Source organism: Mirounga angustirostris, unplaced genomic scaffold, assembly GCF_029215605.1.
Source record: "Mirounga angustirostris isolate CCGP_5_RB_7025 unplaced genomic scaffold, mMirAng1.0.hap1 SCAF_9, whole genome shotgun sequence".
NCBI classification, from domain to species: Eukaryota; Metazoa; Chordata; class Mammalia; order Carnivora; family Phocidae; genus Mirounga; species Mirounga angustirostris.
In genome coordinates this window covers 22,206,306-22,225,700 of record NW_026991717.1, presented here as the reverse complement: position 1 = coordinate 22,225,700, position 19,395 = coordinate 22,206,306, and the positions used below count along the sequence as shown (strand labels likewise).

Below are 19,395 nucleotides of genomic sequence, written 5' to 3'. Positions count from 1 at the left end.
CTCATAGAACACATTGGGAAGCATTAATCTCTTCTATGTTCTAAAAGAGATTTTGCAGAACTAGAGATATTTCTTCTTTAAATGTTTGGAGAATTCACAAGTGAATCAATCTGCAACCAAAAATTTCCTTTTCAGAAGGCTATTAATGATAAATTCAATTTATTTAATACTTATAGGAAGTAGAAATAAGTGAATTTGGGTAGCTTCTTTTTGAGAAATTTTTCATTTTATCTAAGTTGTTGAATTTATGTGCATAGCATTGTTAGCAATATTCCTTTTATAACTTATTAATGTCTCTGGGGATCATTAGTGATATTCCCTCATTCTTTCCAAATTCAGCAGTTAGTGTCTTTCTTTTTTTAGTTTGTCAGCCTTGCTAAAGTTTTATCAATTTTGTTGATCTTTTAAAAGAACCAATTTTGGTTTAGTTGGTTATTGTTTTTTAGTTCTCAGTTTCATTGATTTCTGGTCTTACCTTTAGTGTTTCCTTCCTTCCGCTTGCTTTGATTTATTTTGCTCTAATTTCTCTACTTTTTTCAGGTGGGGACTTATATTATTGATTTGAGATCTCATTCATTTAAAGGCTATAAATTTCCCTCTAAGCACTGATTAGGTGCATACAACAATTTTTAAAATATTTTCTAATTTCCCTTAAGAACTTTTCTTTGACCACTGAATTATTTAAAAGTGTATTGTGTAACAGATTTTTTGTTGTCTTTCTTTACTTATTCTAGTTTAATTGCATCATGGCCTATTAACATAATTGGTGTGATTTAAATTATTTTAAATTTGTCAAAGTTTGTGAAGAGGTGAGCCTATGGTCTAACTTTGTGAAGATTCCATGTGCTTTCTACAAGGATGTGTATTTTGTACTTGCTGGGCTGTGGTTCTAATGTCAGTTCAGTCCTATTCAGCTACATTACTCCGTCTGTGACCTGGGTACAATCTCTTCAGTCAGTCCTCAGAGCCTTTGGTATACTAATTAGGACCAAAACTATACATGTACAGCTCAGAGTTGGGGGCTGGGGAGTCCAGAAATTCATAAAAACCTCATGGGGTTGTTTTCTCAAGTTCTCCCTTTCCATGATCTTCCAGGTACTTTTCGGTTCTCTAGAACTCCATTTTCTGTCCTCCAGCCAGAGTTCTAGGACCTTAGTTAGAGCACTCTGCCATACAGTTCCATAACTGCACCTGTATCCTGGGCCAAATGGCCAAGAGGACAGAGAGGGGAAAATATTAAACAAAACGGGGTTTGCCTCTCCCAACCCTCTTGGCATCACAGCTCCACTGATCAGTGAGGAAGGTTCCTCTCTTTTAGATTCATGGCTCCCAGTGGCTTTTGAGAGTTGGAGGATGGGAGAAAGGGGAGAAGAAAAAAATGGGGATTTCTATGCTTTACTTGAGTTTTAGGAGTTCCCATTCCTCACTCTCAAACTAGAGGACACCTTCTGTCCCCTCACCAGTGCCCACTTGTGGGTTTCAGGATATGTTGCTTCTGGGAATACCAGAGGGTTAAAAAAATGTAAATTCAGTTTTCTTTCCCAATCTATCTTCTACTATTTACCTTCCAGAACCTTCCAGTAACTCTTCCATGCATTCTGTCTAGGTGGGAGGGTTGTGTTCAGGAGGAGAGGAGGGGTGGAATGTTCTTATTTGATCTTCGCAGCAACAAGAGTCAAACACAAGGTGGTAGACTAGAGGTTTTGTTGTGACAGATGGAACAGGAGTTCTAGATCAATGGAGCAGGTGGGGTAGGCAAGGTAGGCTGAGAGGGGCCTTGGCAACTTGTGTCCTCACTGATCCTCACCTGCATCCCCCATCCGTACACACACATCAGAAGACATTCCCACCAAGTTTAGCAGTTGAGCATTTTCTTAATCCTAATCCTGCCAGATCCATAGTGACAAGTTGTATGATTCGGCAAAGATTCAGTTGTGCTCCCACACTTATTGGGGGTATGCAGCTTGTGCCAAGAATTTTACATGTTCCTATTGTATTAAAACTAATCCGAGTGAATAATGGGGCTGTCCATGCAGGAATTCCCTTTGATGTGCTTGGTTTTCCTCACTTGAAGACCATTAGGAAGGGCAGTTCTCTTGAACTGATATTTCCATTCAAAAGGCAATGTTCTTGTTCTGGAACATCTTTGACTCCCCAAGGTAACTTATGCACCAAATTCTCCCCTAAAGTTTGATGTGTTTTGTTGGACTCTCAGCAACAACTCAGAAACTCCAGAATGCCTTTCTGATTCAAAATTTGGGAAGTCATAACCCTGAAGACAGATTTCTAGGTGCTGCTATGTTCATTCTGTTTACTTGCTGTCAATAATGGAAAGATCATGAAAGGGATCCAGCTATTTTTGTGCGGGAAATGGTCTATGGGTTAGGAAAAGGAGGAATGTGTTTATAGTCCTCTCAAAGTTTACTTTCTCAAAAGATGTATTTACTTTATTGTGTTTTAAACTCTTCGGTAACTTGGATTGTGTCTGTGACCCCACGTCTCAGAGGACTAGGGGAGAGGGCACCTCTGCATTGTCTCTTTAAATTACCACTTGTTTGTGCTCTGCCCAGAGAAATGTTGCACTGCTGTGCACATCACCCTGTCCTGAGCCCCTGCCTCATCCAGGGCTCATATATGTTTTATATTGCCTCCTCCTTCAGACTGCAGTATTCTGATGGCCAGCCAAACCCAATGGTTCTTTTTTTTTATATATAATTTTTTTTATTCTTATGTTAATCCCCATACATTACATCATTAATTTTAGATGAAGTGTTCCATGATTCATTGTTTGTGCATAAAACCCAGTGTTCCATGCAGAATGTGCCCTCCTCAATACCCACCACCAGGCTAACCCATCCTCCCACCCCCCTCCCCTCTAGAACCCTCAGTTTGTTTTTCAGAGTCCATCATCTCTCATGGTTCGTCTACCCCTCTGAATTTCCCCTCTTCATTCTTCCCCTCCCGCTACCTTCTTCTTTTTTTTTTCTTAACATATATTGCATTATTTGTTTCAGAGGTACAGATCTGAGATTCAACAGTCTTGCACAACTCACAGCGCTTACCAGAGCACATACCCTCCCCAGTGTCTATCACCCAGTCATCCCATCCCTCCCACCCCACCCCCCACTCCAGCAACCCTCAGTTTGTTTCCTGCAATTAAGAATTCCTCATATCAGTGAAATCATATGATACATGTCTTTCTCTGTTTGACTTATTTCACTCAACATAATACCCTCCAGTTCCATCCACGTCGTTGCAAATGGCAAGATCTCATTCCTTTTGATGGCTGCATAATATTCCAATGGTTCTTTTTGATTCTCTTCCAACCCCAGCTCAGGGCTGGGCACCTGTTGCTATGCTCTATGTACATACAGAGCTGAACCCAGGACCAGCAGACATAGAGCTGACCATTTGTGCTGCCACATGCAGCCAGGGGAGATGTTCCTGCCCAGGTCCTGTGACACCAGCTCCCAGACCTGACCCATTAGAAGGCAGGGAAAAAAGGCTGTTCCCCTTATGGGTCCAGTGCTCACCCCTTTGACTGGCAGGCTGGGAGCCAGAGTAGGGAGCTGTGGGCTTCCCAAAGGATCTGGATTTCCTAGGAAGTGAGGAGGGACAGCATTGTCAGGCAGGAATTAGAGCCGTGTCATCTACTGAACACACTTATGTGTTACATCATGTGTCTAGCAGGGCTGGCTGTGAAACCGTCATTAGCATAGCCAATGACAGATCCAGAAGCCGAGATTCAGAAAATTAGGTCAGTTCCCAAAGTCCCACAACTCACAAGAGAGAGCCAGAATCCAAACTTAGAACTGGCCAAAAACATAAACCCACGCTCTTAACAAATGCGAAACAGGTATGGAGAGCAGGAATTAACAACTTATCTTGAGATTTGTGATAAAAATAACTTTTGTGAAAAGCTTATTTGTTCTCCATTTGGTGAGACAGGTTAAGTGGAGGCTGAGAGGCTATTGAATCAGAGAGAAAAAGAGACACAGGAAAGGGGGCCAGCTCGAGGACCCCTGGGCAGCCCCCACAGGGCATCTTGTGTCCTGGTTCCCCACTTCTCTTGTGTGTTTCTCATTCTGCTTTCCCTCTGAAGTTGTTTCTGCAATTTCATTGCTATGTTTACCCAATTTTATAGTGTGTTTACTGCATTTCTTCTTTATTGGCCTTTTTCAGAAATACCTGGAATCCTAGATGATTTCATGATGTACGGTCTCAGGAACTTGAGTCTTTTAAGGAAAAATAAGTAGTGTTCTCTGTTGCAAGGTGCCCACACCCCAGTCTGGCACTCCAAAGCCAGGGCCTGGCCTCTCATTGGACAGGAAGCTTTCTTATGAGTATTCCTTACAGTTCTCTGACCTCCACCAGCAAACCAAGCAGGAAAACATTTGAACATCCTTGGTTCTCATGTTTGAAGATGTAGAATCCAGGTCTAATTTTTAAAGACTTTTCTAATTAGAAATAAGACTAAAGTCGACTCTCCATCTATCAGGTGACTCCCTGAACTTCCTGTCTAAAGAAACCACCTTTTTATCATTGAGTTTATTAATACCTGGTAGTTTCTTATTTGATCATCTGTTAATTGAGTGTTTCCACCCCTAGACCTGCATACGTGTGCATACATGTGCACATACACACACACACCCAGCACGGTGCTACACCTATCACAGAAACTCAGTAAATATTTGTCACACGATTGACCCCAGCTTATTGATTCCAGTGAATAAGATGAGTCCTCACCCCCAAGCCACCTGACTGCTGTTGAGCCCCTGTCAGAGCCCGAGACCAGCTTGGCCCCTTCAGAGTGCCAGGAGTGCAACCATTCTTCATTCTTAGCTTCCCAGGCCATAGCTCTTGGCAGAGCCCCTGCTGCCTACAATGTGCCTTAGGAAATCTCTTGAAAGGCTGCCCTCTAGTCAGACACAGTCCCTGGTCCCCACAGCAGGCACAGGCTGGCCTCAGCTCTGCTCAGGGCCCTGGCTTCTAATCTCCAGCCCCCTAAGTCTACATGCCAATTCATCAAAGGTGTTGTCATGGCTCTGAGCCCTGCATGGGGGAGGAGCTTGAGTCCCACCACTCAGAAATGCAGCTGGTGACACGTGCGGGGGGAGTGCTGTGCCGTTGTGAGAGGGGAAAGGACCCACCTACTGTGCTGGAAGCATCTCTGAGATGCACCATTAAGAGGGAAAAGTAAGGGTCAGAATAGTAATGCCCTTACACCTAGAGGTAGAGGAGGGTATATGTATGTGTATAGAATCTAAATATCTTGATCTTATATCTTTAAATGGAAGGGTACACCAAAACCAGCGACTATGTCTCCATAGATGGGGTGACTACACAACTTACATCCAAACTGGTGCATTGGCCGGGGGGTGGGGGGAGGGTGAGTACCAACCACTCCAGATGCATAAATCAGGATTTTCCTGAGCAAAATGGGAGGTGTGGTGTGGGACACAGGGGGGCTCCTAGAAGGCCTGTGCCCAAGCTGCCCCTCTGTGTGGCCTGGTGACTGCCCTTGGGTGAGACCCTGTTAGCCACCCAGATTGGCTTACTTGTCCATGACATGGGCTCTTGCTGGGTGGTCTCCAAGTGTTGTGACTGCCATTTAAGCCAGGGCACCCCCAAATCTGCCCAGTATTTTTTACTCCTGCCACCATCCTCTGTGACCTTGAGATATCATCAGGACCTCACACCACCATCTTTGCTTCATGCCTACCTGGAGGAAGCTCCCAACCTGGCCTGTGCCCTGGTCACCTTTCACCCCATCTTCCCCAGGGGGTTTTCACTAGGTGGATGGTGTGGCCTTATTCTCAGGACTTCTCTCTCCTTGGGTAATGTTGCAGAAGAGGGTGATGAGTGCGTGTGTGTTATGTCACAGAGACATTAGGAAGTTGTTGGGGGCATGCACAGTCTCTTTGAGGATGAAGTAGTTATACTTGCATGTGAGTCTTCTTACCAGTAAACACCAATTTTAGGGATTTTTACCTGTCTTTTCCCAAAAGCCAGATTCTGTTTACAATCCCAGGTCTAACGTTTTCTCAGTGAGCTCACAAGAAGATGTTAAGCCTCTGGGTATGAAGTGGAGAGAATTTTCAGGATTGGCTTCACTAGAGCTGATTTCTGCCAGTGGGCTCAATCACAGTAATTCACATGGGCAGGTCACAGTTCCAAAGTCTCATCCCAGAAATGATCCCATTTGCAAATCGGAACAGCCTGAGGAGTTGTTGAGCCAGTGTTCTCAGCCTGAATTCAACAGAACAGGATCAGACACCAAGGTTCCAGAAGTACTGGAGCATGGCTGTGGTGTTGAGGAGTAAGTGCAGAACAAGCACCCACCCACCGCAGTTCAAACACACTCCCTAAAACATGTAAGCAAGCAGCTAGAAGCAAGGAGGGAAGGACATTATGATTCTCAAGCTGCCCCTAGGGTGCAGCTGGGACCTTCTCTGCCAGCTTCCGGGTCACTGAAGGTTCACAGTTGATCTTTGGCTTTCCTGTTCAACCCCACAACCAGTGTGGAGAAAGGTCACTGTGCTCCAGGCTCTTCTCCATCATCCTCTCCCAACTCTGTGCTATAGCCCTGGCACAGAACCAGGGATGGACAGACAGATGGGTGGATGGGTGGATGGATGGATGGACAAGTGAATGGGTGGATGGATGGAAGAATGGATGGTGGTTAGATGGATGGATGTGTATGTGTATGGACAAGTGGGTGGATGGACAGACGGATGGATGTGTGTGTGGATGGATGGATGGATGGATGGATGGATGGATGGATGGATGGATGGATGGATGGATGGCTAGACAGATGGAGGGACAGATCTTACTTGAGGGCCTTTGCAGTGCCTTTTACCATTCCAGCATATAGTAAGTGCTCGGTAAATATTGGCTGGTTTTTCAGTTTGAAATACAACAGCTCTGCTTCAAATTTTGCATGAGCAGAATACAGTGGTGTCTCGTAATTGCAACCCTTGCACTGTTGCTGCAGCAAGGCCCCTTCTGTGTAGTTATTTAGACATCAGAGTGTTCTGTCATGGAGTGAAGGTGCAACTGAGAATCCAGAACTGCTTTCAGCTCCCCCTCCCCTTGCCATTCCTTCTTCTCAGCATTAATATCTGACTCTCTGATGCCTCATCTCTTTCCAGTGCTGACCTCTCCATCCACTGGATTATGGAAGGAATAACACTCCACATTTCTAACTGAGATATTTTTCTCTCTGAGTATGCAGGTTGTAATTCTGTGTTCCCTCCTGTCCGTGCTACTTATTATCTTGTTCAGCTGTCCACTTGCTTGTGAGCACTTACTGTGTGACAGGGACAAGCAAGCAGCTTCTGGAAGCACTTGAACCTCACATACCCAACAGCCTCCCTCTCAGCTGTGGCTGGACAGGATAATCATCTGGGATATTTTTAAAGATTTTATTTATTTATTTGTGAGAGAGAATGAGAGACAGAGAGCACAAGAGGGAGGAGGGTCAGAGGGAGAAGCAGACTCCCTGCCGAGCAGGGAGCCCGATGCGGGACTCGATCCCGGGACTCCAGGATCATGACCTGAGCTGAAAGCAGTCGCTTAACTGACTGAGCCACCCAGGCGCCCTCATCTGGGATATTTTTAAAAGCACACCCACAAGCATTGTGTTTAGACTTGGCATGTGTATGTGTATTTAAAATACTCCTCATCCACTTCTCTTGCCATCCTGAAAAATTAAGTCCTAAAGCCATATAGTGTGGCAAAGCAAGGTGAGCGTCTGCAATGGGCAGGTGGGGGTGTTGGTAGGACCCAGAGGACCAAAGCCAGAGTGTCAGAGCCAGTAGGGTGAAGAGGACAACTTGGGGGTGGGGTGGCAACAGAGGTGGGGAATTGCTTACATATGGGGGGATTGACCAAGTAAGGAAATAGTTTAAGATAAACAGAAACCAGGTTTCTCACTGTTGGAGAAGGGAGTTATGAGTAGAATTAACATTGGGGTATTGGATTGGAATGGGAGGTATCCATGCACTCCAAGTTAATGGAGAGATGACAGATGAAAGTATCTGGGTACATATGTGAGTGTACACATGAAACACACGTGCCTTCACTCCATTCACTGAGTCTAGAAGCAATGACATCCCAAAAGTGATGATTATATTTTGGCTTCTAAACAACATTATCCACTATTTTAAAAAAAGAAAAAAACAAAAAACAACTCCTTGGAGAAATGGCTGAATCCAGGGCTGAAGCAGAGAAGGTACAAGATGAACCCGGATAAAGAAGAAGTGGTACATATATACAATGGAATATTACTCGGCCATCAAAAAGAATGAAATCTTGCCATTGGCAATGACATGGATGGAACTAGAGGGTGTTAGGCTGAGCAAAATAAGTCAGTCAGAGAAAGACAGTTATCATATGATTTCACTCCTATGTGGAATTTAAGAAACAAAACAGATGAACATGGGAAAAGGAAGGAAAAATAAAATAAGACAAAAACAGAGAGGGAGACAAACCATAAGAGACTCTTAACTCTAGGGAACAAACTGAGGGTTGCTGGAGGAGAGGTGTGGGGGGGGATGGGGTAATTGAGTGATGGGCATTAAGGAGGGCAGGTGATGTAATGAGCACTGGGTGTTAAATGTCACTGATGAATCACTAAATTCTACTTGTGAAACTAATAATATACTATATGTTAATTAAACTGAATTTAAATTTAAAAAAATTTTTAAAAGATGAATCTGGACCATATTCTTGTGTCAGAAGGCTAGGAAGCCCTCTGAAAAATGATGGGGCTATGTTACAAGGACACAGCTTGAATGAGCCACACTAACCCAAGCAGGGCATGTCTGAGCATCAAAATCACCACTCATGGATTATAACTCATTGAATGAAATAGAAGCCAGGAATCCATAGTGATACCAATAAATGTATAAAGATTTGGTGAGGAGTAGAATATGTGCATAGATTCGAAATTCCTCCTCACAAAATGTTTATTAATGATGGAGGGAAAATGAGTAGCTCTGTAGGGGGAAGCCTGGCAGATGGTCCAAGGGGAGTGGTCCAAGTTATCACCAGTAATGGGATAGTCCAAAGGCCCAGGCCACCTGATAGGACGTTGTGAGAAGGACACAGCATAATCCAGTACAATCTAATCACGGGAAATAGAGGAACCCGCACTAAGGACATGCTACAGAATACCAGACCCGTAGTCTTCAAAAGTGTCAAAGTCACGAAAGTCAAGGAACCCCTGAGAAATGTTCTAGACCAAAGAAGTCTAACCAGACACCATAGCTAAAAGCGGCACGCTGGAGTCTTTGTTTAAAAGGAATTTTGGGGACAGTTGGCAGACTGTGACCAGGGTCTGTCAACGGTGAGTAGAACGATTAGTGTGTTAGTGATTGGACGTACCCTTGATTTTGATGACTGTATTGTAGTTTTGTAGGAGAATGTTCTGTTCGTAGGATATGCACCTAAACTTTTCCAAGGTACTGGATTTCAGGTTGGCAAGTTACTTTCAAATGATTCCAAACAAACAAACAAAAAAGTAATTTATACTATATGCACAACTTTTTGTCATCTTTTGGTTGTTGTCAAGTATTTTTAAGTATAAAAGTGAAGCATTCTGAGTCAGCAAAAATAAACAAACAAACTTTAAAAAAATAGGTACAATAACAACAACAAAACTTCCCATGTCCAGGGCGCCTGGGTGGCTCAGTCATTAAGGTCTGCCTTCGCTTCGGCTCAGGGTCCTGGCATTGAGCCCCGCATCAGGCTCCCTGCTCTGCCAGAAGCCTGCTTCTCCCTCTCCCACTCCCCCTACTTGTGTTTCCTCTCTCACTGTGTCTCTCTCTGTCAAATAAATAAATAAAATCTTAAAAAAAAAAAACTTCCCAGGTCATTGATGCATTCCTGAAGAGTCACAGTTTTTGTTCTAGAAGTAATTCAAGCAGTTAGCTGTGGGCTATGAACGTACAGCTGTTTCCCCAGCCCCCCCCCCACCCTGGATTCTCCAGCAGGACCCCACTTGCTAGCTCTGGCCCTGCCCGCTCCCCGTGCTCACAGACCTCCCTCAGTGAATCCTGGGCATCCTCCAAGTGCTCCAGAACAAGTCCAGATGCCACCTGAGGGTCTTGTGTGGGTGCTGCCACCTTGGCTGGCACCATGGATGCTGCAGAGGCCCCATCAAGCTATGAGCTCTAACTCTCTCGTCTCGATGGGCTCTTCCCTTGGGGTGGCCGGGTTGTTGAAGGACATGAAGGCTACAGTCTTCTATCCAAATATCTTGAGTCTAAGTGAATGCATTTCTTGGAACCAACTCTTTCCCTGAGCCTCAGACATGATTCAGGGGTGTGGGCTGTGGAGGGCCCAAGTAGCCTGGGTCAGAGTCGCTCCCCTCCTGGTCTGAGGACTGAAATCCAGGTAACCTTCTCACTGCCCTCTTCTGTTCTGGGGGGAGTGTTTCCTAGAAAGGCCCCAGATCTTTGTAGCAATGGACCCCACCAGCCCACCTGACGTGCACAGATACACTTGTGCTCCTGATGAGTAAGGCTTCAGCTCAAGCTGCTGGACATAGGAATGACCCAAAAAAGGAAGCCTCCATCCCTCCTGTCCCCACTGCATCCTTGTTAAATGCCTCCAGATAACAAGTCCCCATGTTGCCATGTGCTCTGGGTGGGCTGCCTCTGTCGCCAGGGGGATCTTGTCTTAAAGGTGGCCAGCAGCCATCACCAGAAGCTTCTCTCCCATTGTCCCCTGAGACTACCACAGGGTGGGGTGAGGAGCTGGGCCTTGTGTTTTTGCCATCAGTGGGTGGCGTGGCAGGGAGGTGGCCTCCGTGGGCCTCAACAGGCAGGGTCCATGGAGGTAGGACCTAGATGGAGGGTGTTGTCTTCAACATCCCCCACCCTAACTCAGGCTTGTTTTGCTTTGTCTCCTAGTGTGGACAACTCTGAGGACCCCGTGTACGAGAGTCTAGAGGAGTTCCATGTGTTTGTCCTCGCCCATATATTAAGAAGACCAATAGTTGTCGTAGCAGATACGATGCTGAGGGACTCAGGTGGAGAAGGTAAGTTGATACATTAATAAAACAGCCATATATGATGCATGACCCAGAAAACATAACATCCCAATTAAGGAAGAGACAGCCTAATGTACGAGTTGAGGATCCCAGAAAGCTACAGAGCCTTATTGTGTATGCATGAAGATTGTAGTATTTCTCATTTCTCCTCGACTTGATGTGTTTCTTTTTCTTCCCCAGTGGCAGGAGGTGTTACTCTTGGTCACCCACTCATCCATCTAGACTTCGTGTCAATGGCAGGTGGCCATGAGAAATCTGTCTGAGTGACAGATTGAACTAAATCCAGAGGGATTCTCAGCCCCCACCCATGTGCTCAGAGTGAGGCAGGCAGCCCACACCCCTCCAGGTGCCAGGCCTCATCCCAGGGCCACCAGCCACTATAGTCCCCTCCTACCCTCTGCAGCCTATTATGTCAAAGGGAAAAAAAAGACAGAAAGCGTGAAGTCACAGGGCAGAATTGGGACTGGAGAAGAAGAAGGAAAGGACAGCAAGGGCTGCTTATCGCCTGCCCGCCCCTGCCGAGAGCCCGGCACTGGCTTTCAAGTCCCCTTTGCATGTGCTCTCTCCCTCGGCCCTCCCCACCCCTCCCAGGGTGGACACTGAAGCCGAGAGAGGCTACACAATGTGCCCCAGCCCTCGACTAAGGCCTTGGAGGAACCAGGCCAACCCAGGGCAGCCTTTCTGCCAGAGTGAGGGGCAAGGCCACTTGAGAAGTCCATGAGGCAGCCATGCTACCTAAAGAGGAGGAAAAGAAGAGGGGCCAGGGAAGGTGGGCTAGAAAGGTCACCCCCAGTGCAACTGCCCCAGCCTCTCAACAAAACTCCCCATTTCCAGCCCCTCCCACACTATTTTCACCTTCCCTTCACTTCCATTACCAACACGAGCCAGTCCCTTTCGGCGCCATGTTTCCCTTCCTTCACTTCTTGAGAAGGTCTCCTTGCTAGGCGAATGCCAGACAGTGACTTATCCCTCCAGCCTAACTTAAATTTAAACCAAAGCCTTAACAAAAGTCGTGGGGCTTCCAGAGAGTCCTACAAATCAAGATGAGGGTCTTCATGCTAAATCACAACTGCCAAAGAAGACCAGTGGGGCCACGGCTGTCATGGTGGGAGGAGCTGGGAGTACATTGGTCTTGCCCAGCGCCACTTCCCTCCCTGTGCAGCCCAGCGACAGGGGCTGCTGAGGTCTTCAGCCTCTCTGGGTGCAGAGCCAGGACCCTCACTGGGGTCCCTGGGCACATGAACCTGTACCCATCAAATCCTACAAGGCTGGGTCCATGCTTCTTTCCATCCTACCTGTGCTCAAGAGTACAGCCCTCTTGAAAGTGGACCTACTCCACCTCTCAGCCCGTGGGCAGAAACACAACCAAAAACCAATGTGTTTTTTTTTATTATGTTCAATTAGCCAACATATAGTACATCAAATAATGATTAAAAAGAAAATAAAAAAAGAAAATTGCACAGTTAGGAAAATAAAAAGAAAATTACATAGTATTAACACCCAGGTGATCTAATACTGGAGCCCACATTCCTCAATATATGCTTATTGCTTCCAATAAAAGATTTTAAAGTAAAAGAACAAAAATAAAACTTTTTCAGATTGTTCGAAAAAAAAAAAAACCAATGTGGATAAAGCAGGGTGGGTAGAAGGAAACCTAAGAGTTCCTCAAAAGCCTCACGGAACTGATTGTTGTTGCATTCAGCTCACAAAAATACAGTGAGTGAGTCACCGATTCCAAGGCCAAGAGGCAAAGTTCTTTATGATTAAAAAGCATATGCTGTACAAGGGCAGATATTTCTGGGAGTTATTCTATTTCAGTGAGGGTTTAAGTCTCTCTTCCCTCTCTTTGATGAGTAAGGGAATGAACATGATTATGTCCCAGTTGCTAAAGGAGCCAATCCCCATCTCTCATTTCCCATCTGACTCACAATTTGGTTCTGGAGTTTTCTGGTTGGTTCCTTTGGACTCAACAGAATAGCTTCTCAAAATGTAGAACAAGCAAACAAAGATTTTGTTCTGTATACAAATGCTTTCATGAATACACGGAGAGGAAGAAGCTCATCCAGAAAAACACGGATTTCCAGGCAGTCATCAGTGGATGTCATTGCTGACCATTGTGAGTTCTTGGTCACCTGTGCAGGCCTCAGGACAACAGGCTGTCCCTGGGAAGATTACAGCAAAAAGCCCTCACCCCTGTCCCACTTGTCCCCAGGGCACAGCCTGACAAGAGCCACCCCTCTGCCATGGAGGCAGGAGGGAATGAGGGGTTCCCTGGGCATGCATGGGACTGCAGGTCTCATCCCCCTGGTACCCGTGAGCCTCACCCATTGCCAGGTGGGCAACACCCAGCTTACTGCCATGTGGATGGAGCAGCTGACACCTAAGGCATGGTCTGAGACCACCCTCCCTTCCCTCTGCCCCACCACATCGTGCAGGGTGGTGAGGGATGCCACCCATGTACCCTTCAGGCCCCACATGCGCTCACCATTTCTGTCCACAGCATTTGCTCCAATCCCATTCGGAGGGATTTACCTGCCCTTGGAGGTGCCTCCCAACAGATGCCACTGCTCTCCTCTGGTTCTTGCCTATGATCAAGCGCATTTCTCTGCCCTCGTGTCCATGGAGCAGAGAGATCAGCAAAGAGAACAAGGTATGCCTGCCGCCATCTGAGAGACAATGTATAGGGCAGGGGTGGGCATCGGAGGGCACGGGGAGGCAGAAAGTGGGGTCCTCCATGGAGAGCACACCCATGCACAGTGAGGGGTTTTGTGTGCCTATGGCATATAGATGGGTATGTATGTATAAATGTTATCATTGGAAATAACAGTGTCAAAGACAACTTTTCATTTAAAATACAAAGCAAATTAATAATTCCTACCACACTTAAAGAGCCTTTACTGTTTTCCCCTTTCATATGTATATATATTTTATATGGATATAATTCATCTTAGAGGCAATTTTTTTTAAGTCCCTAGAGCAGGTGTCAGCAAACTATGGCCCACTGCCTGGTTTTGTAAATAAAGTTTTATTGGAACACAGCCACATTCATTCACTGATGTATTATCTGTGGCTATTGCTTTTGCACTACAAGGGCAAAGTTGAGTAGTAGCCACAGGGACTGTGTGGCCTGACGAGCCTAACATATTTATTAACTAACACTTTGTGGAAAAACTTTGCCAAGCTCTGCTCTAGAGTAAGCTTTTGAATCAAAACGTTGATATTTTCTTTCAAACTGTTACAACTGTTTCCCACAAATAGTCATTTCCATGCTGCAGACAGGCTCACCAGGCCAGCTGCACAGGCTGTGCACTGCACAATTCCAGGCGACCAGTCAGACACTCATGTGGAGCCTGTGTTCCATCAGTGTGATATGTGTCTTTGCTGTGGAGATGGTGGGATTCTGATTGGAATGGTGGTTGTTTTCTTGTGTTAACTACTGACTAGCTGAGTGAAGAGGGGGAAACTCATCCTCTTGTCACTCCTGTTTCTGGTTTAGACAGAGAGTCCCCCAAGAGACTAAAAGACAGGCAGGACTGACGGTTTCAGGGTCCCTGCCTTTGGATGTGGTCTCAGGAAATGCGTGGTGGCTAATCATGCAGCAATATGAGTCCCAGAAGGAAAAGGAGAGCAGGGTTGCTGCAGCTGTAATGGGAATATCACATCATTTTTCCACACCATTTACAGACATCTCACTTGGGTCACAGAAAGCAATATTTAGCCGTGAAGGCCTGAGAGGCATTTCTGCCTTTTTTGTAGTCTCTCAGCCTTTTGGCCTTTGTGGGTTTCTCAATGCTTACCACAGCCCTTGGGTGATATGGGGGGCCTTTTTCAGGCCCTGGGATCCCAGCCAAGATCTAGGCCCTTCTGTCCAGAGACTCTCTGCAGTCAGGGAAGGTGAAAGTCCCAGGGCTGGCATCTTTAGTTGCTGAGCAGGGGACTCAGATGCCCAGCCCTCTCCTCACAGAAGGCATTGAGCTTTCTTCCAGGCCTTCCAGATACTGCTTTTTGGTGTTTCAAGGTGAATATGCAGGTGCCCTTCAATAAAAGGATGAAGGTGGAGGGGCTGTCACTTGACTTCGCTCAGGGGAGTGTTGCAGAGGTGAGAGTGGTTTCACCTCTCACAACTTACTTTTCCCAAAGGTGAATTTTGGTCCTAGTCCTTGGTTCTGTGTGGCTGTGCCTTGGGCTGCTGCAGCTCCACCCACTGGGTTACTCCTCAGAGCGGTGGGCGTCCCTGCCTCCACTCTCCTCTTGTGGCCAGTGCTGCACATTGACCCATCCAGGCCCCACAATCCACTGCAGAGCAAGTACTCCAGTGCCACCTTCTGCACAAGCAGAAGCAAAGCATGTATAAGTGGCTCCCACCAGCTGGGTAACTTCTGTGCAGCATGTCAGACCTTCATACATTTGGAGAGAACACAAGGGCTCTGCAGACTTCTAGGCTTTAAGTATTGCTAGCAACATGTCCCCTGTGGTACCCTTGTCAAGCTAGTGACCCTGCTCCCTGTACCTCATATCAGCCTGAAGTTCAGTGGTCCTGCAGCATTTCTTTGGGGGCCAAGGGTTAGTTCAGTAAATGCATGGAAAGCTCCTGTTACACTCAGGTTTGGGGGCCCCAAAGATGATGGCATCCCTGCCTTAGGGCTCTCACTACCTTGTAGGGGAGACAGGCAACCCCACCAAGCCATAGTACAAGGCGGGATATACACCAAGCAGGCATGAGCTGCATTCAGGAAGGGAGCAATTATTCCAGTTTGGAAGAACAGACAGAGAGACTAAGAGAGAGGTGGGTTAGAACTAGTCTTGGAAGCTGTGTGTGATGTCCAGAGGCTGGTAGGGGACAGACTAGGTCTGAGCAGAAGTGTTGGGCTGCTGAACGAGTGTCGCTGTGGTACAGCAAGCATATGCTGTAAGAGTGTGGGCATGGAAAGGCCTGGGCACTGCTGCTTCCTTGCTGTGTGGCACGAGGGTTGCTGTGGGACCTCCCAGCCTACCTCCTGTCTGTCGGCCAGGGCAGTAACACCCACCTCCTCAGATGCTGAACCCGCTCACCTTCCCTGCCCTGCCCTTGATCCCCTCACGCCCACTTAACTATGAAGTGACCATTGCAGGACAGTCCCTCCATGCACTGAAGTCCTCAGTGGCCTTGCAAGTAATCAGTAGGAAACAGCATTGCCTATCCTAAGGCAGACCTGTCTCCTGATCCTTCAGTGTTGCTTCAAAGATAAACCTAAAGGTCTTGACTCTATCCCTTCCTGGCCATCGTTAGTGCCCAGTGTCCCACTCAAAAGGATCTGTTGAAGGTGGGAGGAATAGAGAGGACCTGTCAAGGGAGCCATCACCAGAGGAAGCCAACCCCTGGGCTCCTCAGGGGTGCTGTCCTGCTTTCCTGGCCTACAGCAGACACTGCAGGGGCCTCTTTGCAAATACCAGATCCTAGCATTTCAGTTATTACTGTTGCCTGGCAGTTGGGGGTACTGGAGAGAAGCTGAAAGGGCAGGAGCCCATCTAAGGAACAGACTCAGCCTCTCTTCTCAGCCTTTATAATGCCAAGGGAAGTGGAAACAACCACAGAAAGCCATGCTATAAGCCCCCAAGGGAAGATATGTTCTGAATAGCACTGGGCTGCAAGGGCCTCACAGGGGAAAGGGGCCGCTGCCACCTCTATAACAGGGAGTCCTTCCTGAATTGGGTTGTCCAGGGCTGGCACAGCTGCTCTAAATGTTCTCAGGGATTCAGCTTCCCAGCCTCCCCCTGTTCCACCATTATTATCCTGTGGTTTTATCCTCATGGTCACAAAATGGGTGCTGCCACTCCAGCCATCACATCCAAATAACTTCTCTTCATGAAAATTTAACTTTTCATTTAAGGGTAAACCTTCCCCAAGGACTTGTGCTGGTCTCTTGATAACCAAAACTGAGCTCCACGCCTGCAGTTTCCCAGCTGCAGAGCAGTCTAAGTAGGGAGTACAGCAAAGGAAGGAGGGGGTGAGGTGTTTAGTGGGGGTTTGGTGAGCCAGCTCTGAATCAGGGGGCAATGTGATGTTTTAGCAGTTCCATCTGGATTGTGCTCTTTCTTTCGGCAGTGATGAGTACCTTATATCTGGAGAAAGGCAAAAGTACAGAAATGAATTCTTTCCAACTGGGCCCTTATCTGGAAATAAATCACTGTTGGCTATTGGGCTCTCTATGCCCTAAAAAGCCGTAGTGCATGAGGCTATCAGTGCCCCACTCCATAAAAAAAAACCCATTCTCTTTAAGTGCAGAGAGATAAGCAGGCTGTCCTGCAGCACCACTCAATTCTTTTTAATCTCATGGTGCAGGGGCAGCCACAGGTAAAGGGTGGTGCATGCTCCATGCTGTCCTGCCAGTGGCCAGTGCCCCCACAGGAGGGAGAGGCACTGGGGGTCCTGCTCCAAGCCAGACCCGGGGCCAGGCAGCTGACTAGACGGTCTTGTGCCCCCCACATCTGAATGCCACCTGGCAGTTTCGTGTTCAGAGGCTTTCTCTCCTCAAGCACTGGGCCTGTGCCAGGACCCTCTTGGACAGGAGCGCAGCTCTGGACCCATGGTCTTCCAAACCCTTCTGAACTGAGAACTTGGCCAGGCACTAGGGCTTCTCACTCCATCCTTAAAGAAAGTCTCTGTATCTCTGTGCTTTCAGGCTGCTACTCTGACCCCAGAGAACACCTTTGTGGAAACAGGAAGATTTTGCAGATGCTAAAGTCACCACCCCAGCTAGCGTCCTTGCCCATAAGGATGGGCAGCTGAGGGAGAGGAGATTTAGGAGATTTAGCAGGAAAACCATCTTTCTCCTCCCTGGCCCTGTCCTGCCATGCCTCTCTTTCCATTCATAGGGCTCCCTGGTGCCTGTTAAAACCCCTTCAGCTGCAGATAACCAAAACCCAGCTCAGGTGGCGTAAATAGGAAGGATGTTCATTGTCTTCCAACCATCTGGAATCTGGCAGGCCCCATGGGACAAGTGAGGCACTTGTCTAAGCCCCTCTGTCCCACCCTGTAGCCTCCTCACCTTCCATGCAGGACAAGCCACCGCCACCGTCCCCAGCATCAAGCAGGTCCAGTTTGCCCCCAAACACCTGTGTCTGAGAGCATGGCCAGATCCAGGATAGGAAGTATCCACAAAGATCCCAGAGCATCTTGTCCTGGAAGAAAATAAGACATCCTCAGAAACCACCAGGGTGGTGTTAGAAGGATTCCTGGGCTGAGTGGACAAGGCTCCCACAGGATAAGAGGGACAGTGAGTATCATAGCTGGAATGGGCAGAAATATGACAAAGATTCTTCAGTCCACAAATTCATAATGATACTCAGAGAAAGGCTCACTTATCGCCTCTGCAGGATGCTTGGTGCCACACATAACTTTGGAAACTGGCAAATAGCTGGAAAGGATCAGCCTGAATCCCGTATTCCCTCAGTGAACTGGTGAGGGGACTTTGCTCTGAGTTGAGGTCTCCCCGCGTATCATGAAGGGAGAAGCAACAACATTGTTAAGGGCTGACTTCATATGTTGAAGTCCTAACCCTATTCCTCAGGATGTGACTGTATTTGGAGACTGGGCCTTTTGAGGGGTAAAGTGAGGTCATGTGGGTGGACCCTAATCCACCTGACTGGTGTCCTTATAAGAGATTATAAGGACACAGACACACGCAGAGGGAAGGCCACATGAGGACACAGGCAGGAGACAGCCATCCACAAACAAGGAGAGAGGCCTCAGAAGGAAATTCCTGCTGAAACTTTGATCTTGGACTTCTAGCCTCTACAGCCACGAGAAGATATATTCCTGTTTTTCAAGCTATGCAGTCTGTGTTGTTTTGTTATAGCAGCCCAAGCAAACTAGTACAGACAGAATGAGCATACCAAAGTCTTCAAGCCCAAGTGAATGGATAAGTCTAAACACAAATCAGCAAATGCCATAAAACATGGTTAAAAAAAATTTAAGTGTATTTTCAGAGTTTATTGGGAGCAACTAACAGTTGTGCTTATTCTCAGATCTCTTGGGATCTCTTTCCCATGTGAGACCTTGACCCATCAGCAGTGTCCCAGATGTTTATAGATCTTTTCCTCCCAGGCCACCTACCTGGAAGGTGAAACCCAGCTCTGATCTCCTACCCCGCCCCCTCTCCTGACACACACACACACACACACACACACACACTGCCCTGCGGGGTGCCCAGCTGGGTGCCTGGGTGGAGACATTACAAAGCTTGTGACTCACTTCTGCTTCCACTGAGGACCAGTCAGATTCAATGACATCTTACTTTGGCTTCCAACCCAGAACCAGAGCTAATGGGAAATAAACAGTGGAGCAGAAGGTGCCTTGC

The 19,395-nt window shown here is 47.0% G+C and overlaps 1 protein-coding gene across 1 annotated transcript in view; it reads left to right on the top strand.

The window, feature by feature from the left end:
- Positions 1-19,395, top strand: part of OTUD7A (OTU deubiquitinase 7A) — a 382,364-nt gene that overhangs the window by 341,066 nt on the left and 21,903 nt on the right. Inside the window, exons 10-11 of the mRNA XM_064570029.1 lie at positions 10,917-11,044; positions 13,557-13,706. Coding sequence (XP_064426099.1) covers positions 10,917-11,044; positions 13,557-13,706 — 278 coding nt within the window. The remainder of the gene's footprint in view (positions 1-10,916; positions 11,045-13,556; positions 13,707-19,395) is intronic.